Raw genomic sequence first — 23,298 nt, forward strand, 5'->3', positions numbered from 1 at the left:
GGAGCTCTTCTTAATATTTTGACACCAAAATCATGTCGATACACCTTACCGACTGCGAGTAAAGCCACCCACGCTTTAACTTGACAGACTGTACTTAAATAACTTTTAATACTATTTGTACTAAATTAAGTATGTATGGAGTCTAATTGTTAACGATACATGCGTGTTTCTTTTTTTATGTTTTACATAAGTTTTTTAACATTTGTATACTTGTTTAAAGTTTGTAGTTTTTATTATAATTTTATGATAACTATTGTTATGAACGATTCTTGTGGCAAAATACATAAAATTTTAGATTCTTTAAAATGATAATTTCCTTTAATCGCCAGAATGGCTACCAGAATTGTTTACAATAATGATTATTATCAATTTTTCAATTAGTGTTGTACTCAGTTAATACAGCGTAAGAAATTGTTATGTACACAATTTCAGTTTCTCCATACTTTAAGTAACAAAATTATTATTTAAAAAATAGGGGAAACAAAACTTTGGAGCACCAAGCTCTTTGGAATTTAATGTACTTTCATTTAAAACAGAAAAATTTAAAATCAGACCAAAATTGAAGGCACTGGACATTTTTAAAAGAAAAAAGTCAATTTCTTCCCTTTGTGCGCGCCTTCAACTTGACGTCCATGGTCCATGGTCCAGCTTCGAGACCGAGTCCAGCGCTGAACAATAGAAAAGGGTCGCCGAGAGATCATGCAGGCTGCGGTAACCTAAGGTCGTCTTAAGCCAAAAATGGTTTATAACCTTTATAATCGTTGTTTTATAATAATGGTGACTAACAATCATTTATAGAATAATTTACAGCGCTTTGATCCACAAATAATTTTATTGCAAGAAAAATGAACATATTTGGCTATCTCTTAATTTAATTTGTTCATATTATTAACCATATATCAAATTATTTGTATTCTGGGAACACTTTTGTGCTGATTTAAGATGATTTTCATTATATGCAAACCGTTCTTGAAGAGTCAGCAAAACAGAATAATATTTAGATGACGTCTGCAAAAAATCAGAATAAAATATTTAAAATTGCGGCTGAAAAATTGAATCTCCTTTTCTAGCTCCAGTGAATCTCATATCAATAACGTGGGAGATAGATTTAAGAACTTCTTGCTGATAAGTACATATAATGCATAATATGAATCTAACTGAAACTCATATTATTAATAAATATTGATGAAACTTATATTCGACCTCGTAAATCCGTTTGTTTTTTTTCTCTTTTTTAGAGCAAAAGGACTTCATTTGAATGCAAAATACGCAAAATTAAAAGCAAGTCCAAAATGGCAACAGGAACTATCGTCAAGCCCTACATGCGCCATATTTTTGGATTACTCAGTTATGATAATCCGTTGTCATTTTTACGAATGATCGAAACAGACATTAGAGAGGCAGAAAACTTTGACAGATACGATATGCACGAGTTTATATAAGAAAACGATGATGAAAACGAATATTACGTGATTTACTTCAGAAATCATGAAAAGTTCAAATTTGTGGATGGTTACAGAAAACCTCTGGAGATTGACTATCAACAAGAAACGAGAAAATCGATTACAACGACGATTTGGGATTTTCTGAAGAAACGCTCTGATTCATATGACGAAGCAACAAAAAATGCTCTTGACTAATGGCGCGTCGATTTTCGTCGACGATCGATAACTGAAACTGAATATTACATTGAATAGGCCTTTTTCAAGGTATCTGAAAAAATCTAGATTGAAATTAATTAGTCTTACTCCTCAAAATTAATAAATATTATAATAAATTTCAGTAAACTTCCGTTAAAAATTTGATAAAAGAAAATCGATGTAGTATGAAAATAGAGATCGAAATCTATCCCACAGCATTTATAACTCTTGGGGCTACTTTGATTAATGATAATAATTCATATAAATCTATATTTTCGCACAGCTTTTGAAAAATGTATTAAGTGTCATATCAAATTTTCGTAAATTTAAATAAAAAATTTACATGATGAAATCGCTTTAATGGTTAAATAATGGATCAATAAAATCTATTCTATTAATTTTTTTTGCTTGTTAATGAAAATTATTATTGGAAGAAAACCAATAGAACTCAAGCAAAGACGAACACAAAATATTGATGTTTAAAACGAAAACTCTCAAACTATTTCTATACCAGACTGTACAGACATTTATACACTAAAGCCTGAAATTCCCCGTGAATAGAAATTTGACATTTACATAAGTTAGCACGTGTGCATTGTTTTTAAATATAATAAATAAATAGATAAATGCTTTGAAAACGCATGTAACATTTTTCAACACGAAATTCAATAAAAGAGGAAACTTTCTTGCAAAAAGATTTAGTGAAAAAATTCTCTTTTCATTCCAGCTAATGCCATTCTAGTTTCGTTGTTGCTTATGAACATAACCATCAAAATTGCCGGTAGAATGCCAACAAGCGCATTGATGTTAAATGTCCTAATTAGAACAGGATTTTAAGCTATAATTCATTCTATCGATTTTGATTCTAAAACATTGAATAAGGGAAAAATTTTAGCATTAATTAATGTGGTAAGGGTGCAGAAGTGAAAGTAAAGGGCATAAGCCAAATTCAGTGCAGCCTTATCAGACGAAAGTCGGTTAGCTCTCCCCAATACGACGTTAAATTACAGGTTTTTATTAAATAACAAATATATTGTAATACAAAGAGAAGCATTACAGAGATTTATAATTATAAGTATAAATTTCCTAAATTTTGTAAATTTACTATTATAGATACTATGTATTTTTAAGGCTTCAGTAAACATTTATTCTAACTTTATGAACTTAAAATCAAAATATGCCACAGGCATCTTAAAGGACATGAAAATACCAGGGACTGAGAGTGAATCCCGAGTGAGCCGAAAGTGATGCTGTAAACGCGCTCTTTAGGAGATATATTCTGTGGGAAACTGTAGCTTGAAAGAGGCGTCACGCAATCCCTCATGGCCGGAGTCATCCCTCCACAAACAATTGGTGCCTGGAACGAATCTTGAGAAGAGTAATTCTTCACTGAATGATCTCTGCCCCCACTCCGGTATGGATGGAATCAGTAGAAGATCGAAAGACTGGAAAGATCGGACTTACTGACTCTCTATAGGATTTGAATCTTCTAGGGAGCTGAATCCTAAGAGTAAAACCACTTTTTTTGTTTCTCAAGAGATCGATCTCTTAGTGAGTCAGAATGTGCCGTTTCTGATGAATCTTTTGGAAACGAAACTTTACTGGATGGAACCACATACAATATTTTTTTGAATTTTGATAAACAGTCACTAGTTGGAATTATTGTTGACTAATGCATTATTATTCTTTTTTCATAAATTCAGATTTATGTGATTTTTAATTGGAATATTTTTATCATTGAGTATTATTATACTCTTAATTAATTAATTATTATCTAAGCAATGATAATAAATTATATTAATCTATAAGATATTAAAAACTAAAATATTGAAAAAATTAATGAATTGTTTGAAAAATTAAATTTTTCAAAAATAAATGTATTTAATAAATAAAATTTATGACAAATTTTAACAATTGTTTACAAGATAAAATGGTTTAGAAAATAAAATAGTTTTTGAAATTAAATCTCAGGAAAAAAGAAATAGTTTCAAAAATATTATTTAAACAAATAATAGAATTTAAGAAAATAATACAGTTGATAAAAAAAAGTAATTATTTAAAGAAAATGGTTAAAAAAATAAATTCAAAGAAAACATAAAATGGTTAAACAATAAAATTGATAAAGATTCAAAAAGGTATAAGAAATGAAATATTGAAAAAAATTGTTTAAAAACTGGAATTGTTTAAAGAATTAAATGAGGAAAATCAATTCTTTTTTTAATCACAAATTTTGAACAAAATAATTATTGAAATAAAAGTTATAGATAATTGGACCATAAAATTAAAAATTAAATTTCAAACAAATTTATTTGAATTATAGTTAGAATACTTTTATCATCAATTATTAGTATTATCTTAATTAATTAGTTATTATTTAAGCAATGATAAATGAAATTGCTAAATCAGATATTTTAAAAATAAAATATAAAAAAATTGTTAAATAAGTTAAATTTTTTTAAAATAAATTTATTTAGAAAAATAAAATGTTCAACAAACTTAAATAATTTTTCACAAAATAAAAGGGGTTGAAAAATATAATCTAAACAAATGATAGAATTTTAAAAAAATGATCAAATAATAATGTATATTATATAGTTGTGTTTTAAACGCGTATAATATAATTTGGAATTAGCGAGAAATTTGCTAAATTACTATAAAGTAGCTTTTATTCTGATTTCAAAAACAGAATCTCAGATATTAAAATCATATTGCATATACAGAGAGTAAAAGTCCAGAGAGCGGAGAGTAGGTTCAAAACCAAACTCTTTCGGATGGCAGTTCGCTCCCTTCGGGATCGTTTGAAAATATCTTCGGTTTAGTTTCCATCGGGAGCAAAACCTTCCAGAATTCTGGAGGTTTCGATCTTTCAAAGATGGAATCCCGGGTACTTTTTTTTTATCAGTACACAAACTAAAGGACCGATCCTCTGTACCTGTTTTGCTCGGGATTCAAACTTAACCAGTTGCTGCCGCAACCCGTCTATTTCTGAGTGATTTCGAAGGAGGCAAAGTCCACTCGGGATGGGATCACTTTCTTCCTGCAGTAAATATTTTCGGATCTTGAGAAGAGTAAAACCTAACGGGCCCTTTCTCGTCGGTTCAGTGAATAAAACCCAAAGTGAGCAAAACCTATTACTCTCAGTACCTGGAAAATACCAATCGTATTTTCATCCGGAATTGTGCAATTTGCACACTAGAATATCCCTATGTATGAAACAGAGCAAATTAAGAATATGTTCAAGATTGATTAATTAATTGGGTATTATTTAAACAAATTTAATTTCTTTAAATAATTTTTCTTTCGCAATTTCGTTTTTTCCTAGAAATTCTTACTATTAGTATAGTGAAATATTTATTAACATTTATTTATTAATTTTCAATTATTTAAGCAATTTTAATTTGTTTAAATAACTTCTTCCATTTTTAAATTAATAATTATTACTATTTCTTCAGTAAAATATTGACCACCATGGGTTAATTAAGGTTTCATTGTTTAACAACTTCATTTATTCAAATAAATATTTTTCCAAAATTATTTTGTTTACAAAAATATTACTGAATTATCGTTAACTGGCATAAATTTATTTTCAATTATTCACCAATTGTTAAAGTTTTAAATTATTACTTATTTTTAACAACCCTTAATTTGCTTTAACAATATTTTTTCACAAAATATACTTCATGAAATTCAAATTAAAATAAAATATACTGCATAAATATTATGGGACAATTAAACTTTCTAACCTTGTTCAAAAAACAAGAGTATTGAAATACTGTATGTGATATTTGTAATCCGAAAGGAGATCTGTCATAGACAGGAGAAATTTAAAACACAACTCTGACCAAACCGCTTAATAAACTCGAGCAAAACTTTTTCCTAACTCTAGATTTTATCAGCTTTCTTATAGAATCTCCCGTTATCTGATAATTAAACTCTCATTTTCAGTATAAATTTATTTATTTTCAAGCGCATGTAAACAAGTGGAATTCATCCCTAAGAAATTGGCACTTTTGGGTAACAGATGGCGCCAGGCCGCTTCCGTAGCCGTACCCAAAAGGCTTCGAAATCTATGTAGATAAAATTAGAAGAAGCAGCTGACCCTTTTCCCTCATCGCAGGCAAAAAATTGAGGCAAAAGCGGCCCGTCATTATTAGCCACGACCATGTGTAGGAGTTCAAAGTTTTCGAAGAAATTTAATATAAGTTCACTAAAGCCTACTTTTCAATTATAAACATTATGGGAAATTATTCAAAGTTTTCAGTTATCTTGTACACATGTCAAGCAAGAGTCTTACGAAGTCCTTATCCTCAGGCACCAACTTAAGTGTACGAAATTTAGGCCTGAAGATGGGTGGAAAAAACGTGATAACTAAGATGATAATTTATGTATCGAAACTTTCTTTATATAAGGTGATAGGTAATTTTAAGAAATGCTTATGTGCATAATTTAGGTTCACTGGTGTTAAAAATGATTATCCAATGAGACAAGAATAGTTGTGTCGAAAGTTGTGCTTTACCTACTATTTTTAGATAAAGGGTTAACAATTTGAAAAAGTCGAAAGGACCTTATTTGTGTAAAATAAGGTGCCAAAAATTTTTCTATAAAACTTTTTTTTCGCAAACTTACCGTGTTCATTAAGATCAAGAAAAACTTCGAAAATATAATTTTTACAACTGAAGGGTGCTAGGCAAAAACGACTTCAGTCCACTTTTCCCTGAAAATGAGCTAGACGTGCCATCTTGTAGCACTGATATTTTTTTGGTTGTTTAGCATGCTACCTGGAAGTTAGAAATAAATAATTTATCTTATTTATAATTAATTAGAAGTTAGGGTCATATTCTTTCTTCGTGGACTGGTCTATTCCTTCGCCTTCTGCCTTTATTATTATAACTCTATCAGAGAAGTAGGTAGATACGAGACTGATTAAGTTTTCGTCTATTTCCCTTCTTCTCAGCTCGTCGAGAATAACCTGCCATAATGCGCTTTTGAACGCGTTCCTTACCCACTACCTCCTTGATCGCGTCTACTGTCTACCAACCTTCCCTGAAGCGTAATTAGTTTGGGGCTAGGCCACAAGTGCGATCTAATTTCTTTTTTAGCCTAATCAGTATTAGCTACTCAAATAGTTTTCCTGTGACATCCAGAAGACAGATCGGCCTGTACAAGCCATGGTTCTCTATCGGTTTATCGTCTTTTCTCAAGAGAACTAGTCTCACCCTTTTTGTATTTCTTCGGGATTGTATTCGGGATTACATTCATAAATACTAATATTAAGCATCAATATATTTATTATAATATTTACATAAGATAAGAATAGTGAAATTGAAATGCCAGATATGGTATAATTATGCAAATCGATCGAATGCTGTGATTAACTGCTAGAAACTGATCGAATACTGTCGTTCCATCGACAAAAAACTTGATTTATGTAAATTTAGAGTTATAAATTTATTTTGACATGCTAGGAGTTTGCGCGAAATTACGAACAGAAAGTGGCGACAAAGGATTCATTAACATTTGTCATGCGAGTGAAATACCTTCACCTGAAGATATATCAGATGAAAAACTAGTTGCCATTTCTACGAGCAGTGAACCATCTTTCGTAATTCCAATGTCCATTGGTCAGGAAAGACTGGAACCAGACAAAGGTAATAGAATATTTTTTTATAAGAATTATGTATATTATACAAATTGTATGTGTGTAATGCGTGTTTGTGATTCACCACAGTTCTGCTGGGCTACAGTGTCATTTTCATGGATGGCAGGCGCTCCCAAGAGACCCTGCGGTAATTTTTTAGCCAATTTTGTATATATACACCGCCACCGAAGGGTCCCAATGGAAGCAACTGTCATCTATGAAAATGACACCGGCTCCCATTAGAAACGTGGTAAATCATACCTATGACTACGTCTGACTACCGTGAGATCGGTAAATGTTGCGAAATTGGTCAAAACTTTAAGATTTTTGTCAAAGACATTTTGACAACAAAATAAAATAATGAAACCTATGACCTATTATATTTTGCTTCTTTGGACGATAAAAATTATATTCGTACTCTTGTACAACCGTTTCCTTGATGCCACGAGCTATTAAGGGCATGTGATACTTAGAAAATGATCGATTTTACGAGTTTTAGGTTCCCCCGGCTTTTTTTCTAGATTAATAAATGTTTTGTCTTAAAAATGTGGGAAATGATAACGAACATACTAACGAACGTCCCTGAACACTTTTTTGTGGTTGATTAAAAAAATAATTAAATTTTGCTAAATTTGACGGCGCTTAGGAATTAGTATTGATTTTATCTATGTTAGGTTCCCCCGGCTTTTTTCTAGAATAATGAATATTTTGTCTTAAAAATTTGGAAGATGATAGCGAACATGCTAACGGACGTCCCTGCACCCTTTTTTTGTGGGTTAATCCCAAAACATTTCATTTTGCTAAAAAAGTGTGTGTGTATTTCGAGGTTATGTGCGTTACAATTCTCTCCTATAATTATTCTAGAGTGCTTACCGACAGCACCGGTACGACAAAGAACTACATTACCGGAATGACAGAGAGCTGAAAAATGTCCCTAACCTCAAAATAATGCACATGCATAAAATTTGTATAGAGTAAAATAAATTTCTTTGGTTATTACACCTCAAAAAAGAGCCCAGGGATGTCCGTTATGATATTTTATATCATCTCCGAATTCAGTTTTAAAAACTTTTCATTTTTGTGGAAAAAGGCCGGGCGAACTGTACCCGATTGACCTCACGACGAAGTGGCACATGCCCTTAATGTTATTTAAAAAATGTGAGTTTTGAGCTCATTCGTGTATTTTAGAAGTAAGGCAACCAGTGTAAAGCTAGTATTTTTTCATTTTTTAGACAGCTCATACTTCACAATTTTCAAATAAACCATCCTCATCTTATCTTTCTCCTTTGTAAATCTTCTTGACGGTTATTTCTTCATGTTTTGTATATCATCATTGGAATATTTCAAACGACTGTTAGAATAGAAATCGTTACACCAGCTAAAATTTTTCCACAATGTGAATATTCAAGTACACACGGAGAAACCACTTGTTGTATGTAGAATTGCACATTCTAATATTTATTTTTATAAGAGTTCCATGGCAATCTTGTACATAGTGAAGAAAATAGTATTAATGGCCACAGCGATGCAAAGAAATACTTTCTCCATATCAACTATAAATATATATCAATCTTAATAATTGCCATTTAGAGTTGGAAACACTAATATTTTCGCTAGCAATTTAATAGAAATAATCGATTGGACACGATTAATAACGATTAAAAGTAATCAAAAATTGAGTCGGTTTAAATTTTTGTTAATTGTATCAATTGTTCCCAGTCGGGAATCACATCATGTTTTGTAACACAGATTACGCGCACGTGCTTATAGGTTACAAATTAAATTTGTAATAGTTTGACAAAAATATAAGGTACAAAAGAATGCAATGTGCGTTCAGGCGGTATACCGAATGAAAAGTCAAAAGTATATGGGTGAAAAGCATGTAAAAATCATACCGTTAAACGATGTGACAGTGATATAGTATCGATGGGTTCTACGAAGAATAGGCTATCTTTTCCTTACCGTTAAGAATTAAGCTAACTTAATTTAGTATGGAAGTTAGTAAACACGTAGAAGTATTGAAATAAATAAAAATCTTTTAATATTTCTTGCTTTGAAAGTTATAGAAGCGTAAATTACATTACAAACTGTAATATAAAATGCTGGAGTTTAAAATCCGTTGGAAATGTTTCGAAAAATAATACGCTATTTATTCCTCCTAAAAAGTTAGCCAAATGAAGTTAGCCTAATTCTTAACAGGAACGAAAAGATAGCCTATTCTTCGTAGAACCCATCGGTATGATGGGGGGGGGGGGGGGGGGGGGGGGGGGGGGTGACTTCTATAAAGGCCTGTAGAATAAATGTGACGTGAGATTTGACCATGGCCGAGTGGCGGCGCTGGCTGTACTTTCAGGCCGAAAATGTTTTCACAGAGTAAAACACTCATGGAGAATATAGATCTTAATGCTAATCGTTGATTTATAAATATGTAACATGTGCTTTCAAAGTCAAAGAAAATGTTCCTATAGAAAAAATATAAGATTAAAATATGTACCTGCAAAATAAATTATTCTAGCAAAGATTTTATACTTAAAAAAGAACGCTACTCGATAATTAATTGAGACTGAATTTGGAAGTTACTCTCTTATTTCACGATAAAATTGGTATATTCGTTTATTGTCTTCCACGTCCTTACGCGCCTTTTATTGTCGATGCTTTGATAAAAAATAAAACGTTTTTTTGCAAACAATAGTATTAAATGTTTATTCATGATATATACCTACTTAGAATGTTTTCCTGATCTTACCTTACTATCTATTATTACAGAAAATCACTATAGTAAATATTTAATTTTTATTATTTGAAGAAAATTAAATAAAAAATTTCATTTGAAAGAATAAAATCGATGCACTATGAAAATAGTGATCGAAATCTATCTCACAGCATTTATAACTCATTTATAATATATGTATGTGACGTGTGCCGAAGAAAGGGGGCTTACTCTGAAAAGTGAGATTTTTCAGGGCGAGCGGTCGAAGTCAACCCGATAGAAGCAACTTTTAGAAGAGAGGGAAGACTCACGAAATCTTGCCTCTCCACTTACCACTACATTCTCACGGAAAGAGATAGGTCGTTGATGCGGCTCACGGGCAGGCTGTAGATGAGACGCGTAGATGTAGTGGTAAGTGATGAGAGGTGTTTCACGAAATCTCGAGCTCTCAAGCAAAAGTCCGATTTCTCGGGTACCTAGCAATTTAATTATTAGCAAATTTTAATTCTCGGAAATTTCTTTCCAATGGTTTCATTAAAAAGAGCAACTCAAAAACTATCAAAATGTATCAAAACCTCGATTTCGAGTTTTTTAGGGTAAGCCCCTTTCTTCGGCGCACGTCACATATACATTTATAATATAAAAATTTAATTTGCATTATAAATTACATTTATTGTAATCACTTATTATTTATAATAAGTAAAATAATAATACTTTTTGTATTCTTCATGATAGTGTGAAACTGTAAAATGCCTATAACGATTCAACACATTAGGTTAAACACTAAGGCGTTTCGAAAAAACAAAAAGATTTTTGCGTAAGTTCCAATAGCACTGCAAACTTTCAAAACCTTCAGAAATATTTGTTACCCTCCTTAAGTGATTAAAATAATTTTTTGCTTTGTAGATACAAAGCCACTTGCTTCGAACTATTTTTTTTTTTTTTGATAATTTATTTACTGAAAATTAATTTTATTATTATGGAAAGAGCAATATATCTCTTTTAACTATTTTCTTGTAATTGAAATTCAATAAAAATTATTTCAATGTCAACGTTCCATATATATTATTGTAGCAACATATTTAAAACACATTTCCATTAATGTATATCACACATTATCGGTCAAATAGTCGAGAAATTTACCATGAAGTTATATACAGGTATAAATCGGCTTGCTTTGAACTATTTTTATTAATAATTTAAATCTAAACTAAGAATATTGTGCTGTTCAAATTTGAAGAAGTGCTTTGTTTTTTGGAATTTTTAACTAAATCTACGATGTAGAGACAGAAGAACATTTTTTTATGAAACTTCAGGAGAATGTTTTTGACTCCCAAAAGAAAGTTTGCAATTAGAAGTTCGCGCTAACAACTTTTTTTCGATACGCCCTATTCGTCACCCTCAAAACGTTATGTTCAAGAAATGGTTTTCATGGACTTTTTTATGTAACAAACACACGTATTTGCTGTCTAGTTAATCTGCAAAGTGTGAAAAATTAAAAGAAACAATATTTATGAAAAAAATAATGTGCACATACATTTTTTATGCAAAACCAAGTCCCAATGTAGACGTGAAGAAACACTTTTAAACGTTAAAGTTTTCCCACAAGTTATTTAATGTGATAAATATATATGAATATTATATAAAATAACCGCAAAAAATCAATTGAAAGGACCCCGCATAAAATACATTGAAAAAATGTCTCTGTGGATTTTTCTAAATTTTGGATATGTTGTAGAGCATGACATCCCCCGAAAAAAGTTTGTATGCCAAAAAGTAAAAAAATTGACAGTTTTTCGTTCGTATCGCATCAAAGGTCGCTTTTCGTGCACGCTAGAGTAGACATAACGAAACACGAGGATTGTTTGGCGCCACGCTCAGGGATCATACCCAGCTCTGTGCCTCTTTGATATTTTGTATTTTTGGACCCCCGATCAATAATATACGTGTCTAAAGGTCGAGAGAAGGATACTTTTTCTTTGGTGCTACGTCCAAAGTCGCTTTTCATGCATGCTGACAGAGATATACCGACATTAGAGGACTGTTTGGCACATTGCATGCTCCAGACATATACATCATCGATCATAGGATCCTGAACTACACAATATTAAAGGACAGAGTTAGACATGATCCCTGAGCGTGGCGTCAAACGGTCTTCGAGTGTCGGTATGTCTACTCTAGTGTGCACGAAAAGTGACCTTTGATGCAATACGAACGAAGAACAGTCGATTTTTTTACTCTTTGGCATAAGAACTTTTTATCGGGGATGTCAGGATCTAAAACATAAAAAAATATTGGTTTCCTAATCACGAAAATCCATGTTAAACATTAAAAAAATGGACAGTTTTTAGGGACAAACGGCTCGATTTTCATGCTGCAAAGGGAAGTGCCACCGACACTCAACAATTGTTTGACGCAAAGCTCATAGGAGCAGTCCATTAGAATGCCCGATTGCCACTTTGTAGTTTCGAACCTACTCGTGAATAATATCGAGGTCTGTTGTTCGAAAAATCCAACGATAACCGTCAGTACAGCGCCAAAGTTCCTTTTTCCATGGTATTAAAAAAGATCAAATGAGATGTGGTAACTGTTTGATGCAAAGCTCACAAGTCATCCCCGCTATGCTGTCCGACTGACATCTTGTAGTTTTGGATCTACCAATCGAAAATATCGTGGTCTCGAGGAAGATAAATGGTAACTGTTTGGCGGAACACCCACAGATCGTGTCCAGTAGCCTGTCTGACAGACATTTTGTAGTTTTGAACCTGCTGATCAATAATATTATTTCAGAAACTATAGAAATGGCTTAATAACCTCTTGTGAAGCACCAAATATCGTTACTTTTGCATACTCAAATGGCTTTCAGGAAAATCTAATTCGATATAGTGAATCTCAAAAAGGTCAGTTTAGTTTGGGTTTTGTTGTTCTGGTCTGTGAGCAGCGTCCATGATCACATTTTGAAGCGATGTCGTAAGATAACGAACATTATTTTCGTATCGAGCATAGCCAATGTACCATAATACGATAGCAACATGTGCATCTGAGCGAAGAGTTCGTGCGCCAGATTGGCACGTACGCCTTGAATAGGATCAGGGTCATTTTCATCTTGAGCGTTATGTTCCATGTCTTCAGTAGGCACATACGCAATCCAAACTTGATGTTTAATCGCATAACGGAATCGTGAAAGGACTCACTCTTATCAATCCTGGCTCGGGGATCATCTGCGCATGCTGCAAGACTTCTAATTGAAGTTCTTCCTGTTCCTCTTTTTTCAGCTTATCTTGGATATATCCCCGAGCTAAGTTGACTTGGTAAACTCCAACAGTTAAGTCTCAAAAATCCAAACGTTAAACGTGGAAAGTCTTGCACATGCCTTGCGCTCAAGCGAATCCACCTCTGAGCATTTCTGGCTTGCAGGTTATCCTCCTCTAACAAAGCTTGAACAACATTCACCTCCCGAGCTCTCTGTAGCAATTCTGTGGCCAGTTCTGCATTCGCGCCTTGCATCTCATTTGGTGCATGGTAACTGTTTATTATGGCACCTGCAATTCGGTAAAAATCGCCGAGATTGTGAAGATGCGGAACGTGTATGACTTGAGCGAAGAACTTGAAAATGGACCTACTGCGACTATTCTTAGCCTCAACAATCCGTTTTGTCTTTGTCACCAATCTCGATTCATTTCCTTCTTCAGTCAGCAGTTGACGTTGCCCTTGTTGAAGTAGCGCGGGCATTTTCCAGTAAATACCAAGGTTTCGAAACAGCTCCGTAGCATCTCGATAGCCTCTCTCAATGACAATAATCGATCCTTCAGGGAACCACTCTCTCATCCTATCTTCATTTCTTTCAAACTCATTTCGAAGCAAATCAGCATCGTTGTTCCTGCTGCCCGAGAAATATGGTCCATGAATGTCGAGTATATATCCGTTTGGTGACACTATCAGTGCGGGTTTCACTAAGTGGCGTCCTTTATGCAGACAATATGACTGTCTCAAAATGCGAAAGCTACTACTCTTTTCAATATAACTGTAGGTACCGTCAATGTACACGATCACTCTTGGAATATCTGGATTTGGATTGTACAGCTCATTTGCAAACTCGGTCCCTGCAAAAAAAAGATGAAGTTGCTGACCGTTTATAATGTAGGGCCTGTTACTGAAGCGTAAGCCAGGCAACAAGGGCGACAAAATGAAGCCTCGATCGTCTAAGTGATGTTGGCAAGATCTCATATCTTCTGCAATATGAATATTAAATGATACAAAAACGTTGACTGCATTCAACTGAAAACCTGTGTATATCATGTACCCTATTACAGATCACGCAACTATGATTCGCAGTTTATGTGAATACGTTTAATCTTAAGCAAAAGGGATCCCGCTCCATTAACAATATTTTATCAAGGATGTACTGATTGCAATTAATGCATAGTCTTGTTTGCACAGTTACGATAAGTGCTGGTAAGTTGAATGCATCACGTCGACGAATTGCAACAGCAGCATGTTCATCTCTATCTATTTGCGCCATTCGTTTTGGAGCAAAAATCATCACGCATGTATAACAGAACAAACGGTTCCTAAACGTAATTGCGAAATATTTCTACGGTACAAAAGCTTAATCACGTATTAAGAAAAATTAAAAAAAAAAGGAATTGTATTCCGCAATACTGGTGGAATTTCTGAATAAATCTACGAATTCAAATTCTGAGATCTTAGTATCAAATATCAGTTATCAGTAATAATCAACAACGTGCCTCAATGTTGAAAAGAGTAGAACAAATAACCAACTCAATGGCACTAAATCATGCCAAACAACTGACAAAGGCGAAAAACAAACAAGAAAACGAAAATTATTTCAAACGACGTAACTATAAGATATTCCTGAAGAGAAAACGTACTCAAGTACTCAAAATAATTAAGAAACGCATTTGAATTATCAGGAGCAGTAATCGATCAAATGGAAAGTTGATTGATTACAGTGGTGAAAATTACAGAACTATTTGCAAAACGTTTTGCGTGAATGCTATGGCAAAAAAACAACAGAAAGATTATTCTATATCCAAAGATATGTTCAGAGCATTGACGCAAAGACTATTAGCTATCACAATTATTATTTAAAGTAAACGTTGATAACGATAATAATAATAAACAACAAGAAAGAATGTTGAAAATAGCGAGACGAATAAACAATTCGTGGGCAGAAAGTTATACAAGCAGCTGATGAAACGTGAATAAAGAACAAGAAAATGAAAACCATTGCAAAATAATGACAGGTCCGAAAAAAAAAACAAGAAAATAAAAATTATTCCAAACTAAGTAACTATGTCATATTAATTATTTATATTATTGTGATATTAAGGGTGTTGGTTCAATCCGACTTTGAATTTTTTTATAGGTATGGCACTGAATCCATATATATTTTTTCCGAAGGATTTGCGAACGAAAGAAAGAAAACTTGTCGAATATCCAGGGTTTCGCGAGATCCTCGGATCAATTAAATGTTGAAAAATCAAAAAATTTGTTGAGAAAATGATTATTTTCACGACAAATATGAATTTTGCGAAAGATAGAACTCAGTGGGTAGCAGACGGCAGCATTTGAACGTTTATAATCGTTTGCTATTTTATTTTTTACTAAAAATTCTGACATAATAGAAGAATTTTAGAGACCAAACGATTTTCCAAAGGGCCAGGTCTTGATGGTGGTGTCCCCAAATTTTGCGAAATACGTTACGAAATGGAGCAAATGCAGAGAGAATTGACATGCCCTGTCTGTTTGTTTGTAATTGTATTTGGAATCAACGTCCAGGATAGCTGCTGCATTCACTCTACACGCGGTATCGGTGCGTCCTTCGTTATCGACCGTGGGTCATAACTACAATTCTCAAAGGGGAAAACCTCTTCTGGGACATAGACTTTTTGATGAGACTATCATCAATCGATATTACTTCAAAAATAATGAGACACGTGTCCTGGATTTTTTGGTCCCTTGTAAGAACTATGAGCGACGATAAATCGCATTAGCCAAGGGTGCAGAACCTCCACCGGTTCGCACGAATGGACTCCCATCAAGCTCCGCTATTCCAGTGGTAAATAGCCTGGCTGATAACCACGCTGCCGCGGATTCAAATCTTTTTTTCAACTTTTTTTTCGTTTTGTAAGCATGTCAAGTAATAATTTTTAATGTTTCCCTGGCGAATAAATTTTTTGTTTGAAAAATATCACTGGGAAATAAATATCATGCAGACACTTTTCGAATTTGTCATTTATATTTTAAAATTGTAAATCTGGAAAATTGTGTAATATCGAAATTTATAGTCGGGCGATTTGATAAGCTTGCAATTTATAAATAAACTTGCATAAAGCCTAATTTTGAAATTGGCAACTTGATAGTATTGAAATTTATAAATAAATTTGCAGAGGGCCTAATGTCGAAATTTGATAGGTTTGAAATTTGTTGCTGGGGAGCTTGATAAATTTTCTATAATTTAGAAGAGAAGTTAATATTCGCCAGTTTTTTAATTTTGGAATAATTATCTATGCAAAAATTTCTTCAAAATCCAGAAAAGTTGTTGGGTGACTTGATAAACTTCCGATTTATAAATAAATTTTCAGAGGGCCTACTTTCAAAATTTTGCGAATTCTAAATTTGTCGCTTTGAAATTTATTCCTGGGTAACTTGATAAATTTATAATTTATAATCCAGTTATAATTTCAAACTGGATAAATTTACAAATTTGCGTACAATCATAAATTGGTTTATCTATAAAATTTGTGCGGTTGCAAATGTTATCAGCAAAAAAACTCCATTTCGATATTTTGTAGGAAATTGTATTCACATTTTTTCTTTTTAATTCCCAATTGAAAACTCTCTAATCTTTGGCTGATTCTCATTCCTTCCGTCACTACAGTGAACAGTGCATCACCCAGCTACGTGATAATCTATCACTATTATCACCCGCAAAAATGTAAAAAAAATTACGATTGTACAAACAAATTATTCGAAAAATGTCTGCATGATATTTATTTCCCAGTCATATTTTTCAAAAAAATAATTTATTCGGCGGGGAAGCATTAAAAATTATTATTTGACATGCTTGCAATACGAAAAAAAAAGTTGAGAAAAATATTCGAACCCACGGCAGCGTGGTTTTCAGCCAGGCTCTTTTCCACTGAACCAGCAGAGCTTGATGGCAGTCCATGCACGCAAACCGGTAGAGGTTCTTCTCTCTTGGCTAATGTGATTTACAATCGTTCATACTTCTTACAAGGCACCAAAAAATCCGGGACACGTGTCTCATTATTTTTTAAGTTCTCTCTGCTTTTTGCTGCATTTCGCAACGTATCTCGCAAAATTTGGGGACACCATTATCAAGACCAGGCCTTTTGAAAGATCGTTTGGTCTCTAGAATTCTTCTATTATATCAGAATTGTGAGTAAAAAAATAAATTAACAAATGATTATAACAGTTCAAATGCTGCCGTCTGTTACCCGCTGATTTCTAGCATTCGCAAAATTCATATTTATCATGAAAATAATGATTTTCTCAACAAAAGGTTCGTTTTTTCAATATTTTATTGATCCGAGGCTCTCGCAAAACCCCGGATATTCAACAAGTTTTCTTTCTTTCGTTTAAAAATCCTTTGGAAAAAATATATATGGAACAGTGCCGTGCCTATAAAAAAATTAAAAGTTGGATTGAACCAACACCCTTCATTACTTTGATGGAAATGACAGAACTATTTGCAAAAAGTTTAGCGTGAATTCTATGGCAAAAAAACAAAAGAAGGATTATTCTATATCCCAAGATATATTCAGAGCATTGGCGCAAAAAACTTTTCAACTTTCACAATTATTATTATTCAAAATCAATGTTGATAACGATAATAAAAATAAACAAGGTGAGACGAAAAAAAATTCCTTTGGTGAAAGTTACACAAACAACTGATGAAACGCGAATAAAGAACAAAAAAATGAAAATGATTCCAAACTGATAAAAGGCGATAAACCAACAAGAAAACGGACATTATTTCCAACGACGTAACTCTGAGTTTCTGAAGAGAAGACTTACTCTAGTCATCAAAATAATTAAGAAACTCATTTCATTTCTCAGGAGCAGTAATCGATCAACTGGAAGGTTGATTCCATGAAGGAATAATAAGGAGACCTAACTCCGTTTCTCCACTTGGCAATAGAAACATTACCGTAAGTGGTATGCACATTACAGGAAGATCTTAAATTTTCGTGCGCAGTTGCGAATTCGACCTCTTCCTAGGCATGGAAAAGTGTCCGAGTGAGAAAGTTTGTCAAATTGACGTAAGTTAGAGAGGTTCTGTTCGTTTGTTTTAATGCAGGTGTCAAGTGCCGGGTTGTGGTGCAAGTTACACGCCAATGAAGATGAATTTACTTTGCTTTTTTAAAGCCCTCACTGTACGTACAATAAACGTCTAATATATTTTATTGTTTTACATAACTGTCATTTAATTTTAATATAAATGATTTAGAAATGTAACTTTTACTCACAACCTGAGTGCCTGCGGAGAATTTCTCAGAGCTTCTCAGAGCCTTGAGAATCTTTAGCATATACTCTGAGATTTCTATCATTAGGGCGCTTGATTATAATATCACATTATTTGCAATTATCCGTGCTGATTAAATTGTATACATACTTATAAATACGTAATTTACCATTTTCTAAACTGAGTCACCTCATAATAACTTTTAATGAAATTATAATATTTTTCACGTTTGCGTTTCGAAAAACTTTAAACTTTTCAATCAAGTTGTATTACTTCCATTATTTCTTTATCATATTACAAATTTAAAAGGTACTTACCTATACTTTTCCTTCTCAAAATCTGTTCACACATATTTCGAACAAGTAACGAAAATACTGTTTATATATTTATTTCATGTATCTTTCGTATGATGATCAACATTAGAACAGAACCTCTCTAGCTTACGTCAAGTTGACAAACTTTCTCACTCGCACACTTTTCCATGTACAGAAAGAGGACAACTGCGCACCTGCGCACGAAAATTTAAGATCTGCGTGTAATGTGCCTACCTCTTACGGTAATGTTTCTGTTGCCAGTTTCAAATGGCTTCCCACTGGCAGTTGGGTCTCCTTATTATTCCTTTGTGGTTGATTCGGCTTGATAAAAATGACAGACCTATTTGAAAACAGTTTTGCGTAAATGCTATGACAAAAACAAAAGAAAGATTATTTTATATCCGAAGATATATTCAGAGCAGAAAGTGTAATATGTTTTGTGCCAATACTCTAAATATATCTTGGGAAATAAAATAATCTTTCATTTGTTTTTCGACATAGAATTTACGCAAAACTTTTTGCAAATAGTTCTGTCATTTTCATCAAAGAAATGAAACAACCTTCCAGTTGATTCTCGTAGTTACGCCGTTTGAAATAATTTTCGTTTTCTTGTTTGTTTTTCTCCTTTTGTCAGTTGTTTGGCATGGTTTACTGTGATTGAGTTGGTTATTTAATACTAAGATTTCAGAATCTGAATTCGTAGATTCATTCAGAAATTCTACTGGTGGTGTGAAATACAATTGCTTATTTTTTCAATTTTGCTCAATACAAGATTAAGCTTTTGAACAGAAGAACCATTTCGCGATGGCGTTTTCCGACCTTTAGACTTCGATATTATTCATCAGCAGGTCCGAAACTACAAAGTGTCAATCGGAGCTCCTAGTGCGCCATATCCAAAATTTAGAAAAATTCACCGAGACCTTTTTTAAATGTATTTTCAAATAATTAGGTTTGCAATGGCTGATCATAAAATATTTGAACTTTAAAGGTTTGAAATTATTAATTGTATAGTACTAGATTCAATTAGGTTTCATGAGGTTCAATATTGAATTGAATACGTGCGGATTCATCGCAACAAGTGATTTTCCTTCCCTAAGCGCAGACATTTTTTTTATATTATCTCCTTCCTGAAACGTTGTGATTAATGGCCACGTATTTCTATAATTTTTGTCAAATTTTGTATTCAATAGTCTGAAAAAAGTTTATTTTTGGTCTTTATATGCAGTTGTCATTCTTATAATTTCATAAAATCTTATGTGATAGTATGGACGTTTTTTGACATTTTAGCATATCAAAGAATAAAAGTTTATTTTTAATTTACGAATTGTTCTAAACTTTGAGTTTGAAATGCTAAAATTGATCAATTATTAAATTTAAAAGTAAGCAGTTTTGGAAGCCTAAATTTTAAAATGCTATTTTTGAAGTCTCTGAATTTTTATTAATTCAAATCAAATCGTAACAAGATTAAACATGTACATTTTTCATACTTGAATGTCACATGGCATACTTTTAAATTAAACAAAGTTAAAAGCTTCTAAATCCATATTGTACAATTTCGAATGCTTTATTTAAGTCTCTAGAAGGCTTGCGATTTTTACATATATTACTGCACGTTTGAACTTGAAATCGCTGTTTTAAATTTTTTATTATATATTTAAAATGCTCAGTGATCAAAAAGCTTCCACTTTAATTGATTCAATTTGCAATTTAGCTTTAAATACTTTAAATTAAAAATTTCAGCTTTAAAAACATTTATAAAATTTTCACTATAATAAACATTTCAAGAGCGCATAATAAAAAATAACAATTTTGCTTCATTAAGAGGGTCACCCCGTGGGACGGCTCGTTTTTTTTTACCATTTTGGGAATTTTTTTTTACGAACGATAACAATATACAACTTTGAACTTTTCGCTATATATTTATTTACATTTGAAAAGTAAATTATGCAAGTTTAAACCCAAAATCTTTATTTTAATGTGTATGGCGCTACTCCGAAGACACCCATGTCAAAAAAAATGTGTCCATAGCCGGCATGATTCCGGGCGAACGGCTTCTTTGAAATAAAAAAACTGTAATGCGTATACATGTGCTGAATGTACCCTACAAATTTCAAAGCCATCGGACAATCCGCTTTTGAGATATCATGCCGGCCAGTTCGAAAAACGTGGTTTCGAGAAAAACGCGTTTGAAAGTTCAAGAACACTTAAAACACTGAAGTAAACCTAGTCGTTCGAACAGTTGTAAATTTCAAATTTATATTAGTCCTTAAAAGTAAATAATTGTCTTTAAATAATTCCTAGATGCGGCAAGTGGCGGCGGAGTGGGGATAGAATTATTAGTAGGTCATGATAATTGTAGACGGCACTGTCGGCGAAAATCTTGACCCATCCCGCTGTTTCTATCTACCCGCACAAATCCCCGTCCCCTCCGAACAGTTGTTGTGAGTAAAATCAGCGAAAGAGGGGCTGTCGCCGAATAGATTTTCAGTCGATAATATAGTTTTCTGAAAATATTAATAATCACTGGAGCAATTAGAACTATGTATTACCCGACGATCTAGGAAAATAACAATAAACTAACAATAACTAATAACAAATTCAAAATTTGGTAACTCCAAACGATTTACATATTTGAAATTTCTTACTTTTTATGTATGAAATTCTCCTTTAATTTTTAGCACTTGAAGTTGATATGATTTGATTAGGAAAGTTTTCATTTGGAAAAATTTCAACTATTAAGACTTTACATTTAAAGTTAAACAATTGCAGAATTGTACAATTGTTGAGTTTTCGACACTATTCTATTTTTAATTTTAGGCCCTTCAAATTGTAAAGCTGAAATTTTGTTCTTCTTTTAAATTCTCTTACCTTTTTTGAAGACCTTTTTCTGACCACATTTGTTTTCCTAAATTTGGTTTAAAACAATACAATAATAAAATACTTCTTTTCTCAAAGAAAAATCTCTTGAATCAATCGAATTTCCACCTAAAGTCTTAGATCTCTATTTTCTACAAAAGTCACTTTTATAATGGTTTTTTCCTTACTTAACTTTTTGCCGTGCCATCAGAAATGTTATTTGTTGAAATAATCTTAATAATTATTATTATTATAGTAAAAATATTTCTGTGTTGAAATGTTGTCACAGGCTTATACTGCCCAACATGTCGAAGGCATTTTTGGTTAGAGCTGGATTTTTATTTGATCATTTTGCACGGGGCTGTCCCGGTATATATAATCAGTCACGGGCGCATTTTTATAATGCAATTAAGTGATCTGATGAGAGCAGTCTGCCCAGACATATTGGACAAAGCCTGGTTTTTACCCCATCATTGGCAGACTGGGTTGCAGTCAAGTATACGATGGGGGGACCTACAGCTTAAGGTAGGTTCCGAACCACCAGAACCTCGGTAAAAGTACATTGAAAAATTTCTAGAGGTACCGGCTCAGGGATCGAACCCCGGACCTTTCAGCGACAACTCTTATGTTACAGTGCGAGCAAGACCGCGACACACAATCTTTATTTTCCCGTAATGGATTCATTTTTGTGCATGAGCACTTTTTGATGTCTATTCGGCTTCCCTATATCTCTGGAGCAAGTTTTTATTATTTTTTTTTAAATTACAAAATTGATTGTAGTCTCTATTCAAAGACGAGTTTCAAACCCCATAGAATTTGAACCTCCAAATTCTTGAATGACCCTACCGAAAGAAATCTCTGAGTATATTCTAAAGATTATATAGCGTCAGAGAAGCTCAGAGAAATTCTCCGCAGGCACTCAGGTAGATATATTCAAAGATCCAGGTAGTTTTTTTAAATGCTTTAAAGGCTTTAAAATGTCCTTTCCGACATTGAAATACGATCATAAATAAAAAGCAGAGAGGCTGAAATTGAAATAAGAATTCGATCATAAATAACAAGCAGATGGGCTATATCAATAGAGTAGCCGCCTCTCAAGGGTCCTTTGTTGAGCTTTCGGATTAAAATTTAGAAGTAGATTTTTTTTAATTTCATAGTTAACAGCCTAAAACATAATAATTCGGAATCTACGGGTTTCTATAATTGCAGATATCGAACTTTTTTTTTAAATGCTTAAAATTGGAATTAATACGACGTTTCTCGTAAATGGAATGAGATACGCAAAAAAAGACAACATTTTTGAATCCAACTAGAAAATTGTACATTAGTATATAAGTTTTAATTATAAATAAGTATAATGAGAAAATTCATTAATTAAAAAAAAAGTTTTAATAATTTGAAGAGAAATTTAAAAAGGGAGAGTCGGATTAGCGACGGCCAACTACTGTAAATAACTCTGCCCACCCGGTACGTGACGAATGCAAAAGGAACATTATATTACCATCGCACCACTCTTAAAAGGACCTTGAAAAGGACCCAAATCTCTCAGACTATCTCCGCGACTAAATTGTTTCAAATCGACTCTGCTTATAGTCTCAAATGGGCTAGGCTATTTCGCTAGAGAATAC

The 23,298-nt window shown here is 32.9% G+C and overlaps 1 protein-coding gene across 2 annotated transcripts in view; it reads left to right on the top strand.

Moving 5' to 3' along the window:
- The window catches only part of LOC117178816 (PIH1 domain-containing protein 1-like), a 113,635-nt gene that overhangs the window by 45,602 nt on the left and 44,735 nt on the right, over positions 1–23,298 (top strand). The window contains exon 3 of one of the 2 annotated variants that reach the window (XM_033370307.1): positions 7,106–7,288. The exons of the other annotated variant lie outside the window; for it this stretch is intronic. Coding sequence (XP_033226198.1) covers positions 7,106–7,288 — 183 coding nt within the window. The remainder of the gene's footprint in view (positions 1–7,105; positions 7,289–23,298) is intronic. 2 annotated transcript variants of the gene reach the window in all.

This window comes from Belonocnema kinseyi, chromosome 8 (genome assembly GCF_010883055.1).
Source record: "Belonocnema kinseyi isolate 2016_QV_RU_SX_M_011 chromosome 8, B_treatae_v1, whole genome shotgun sequence".
Classification (NCBI taxonomy): Eukaryota; Metazoa; Arthropoda; class Insecta; order Hymenoptera; family Cynipidae; genus Belonocnema; species Belonocnema kinseyi.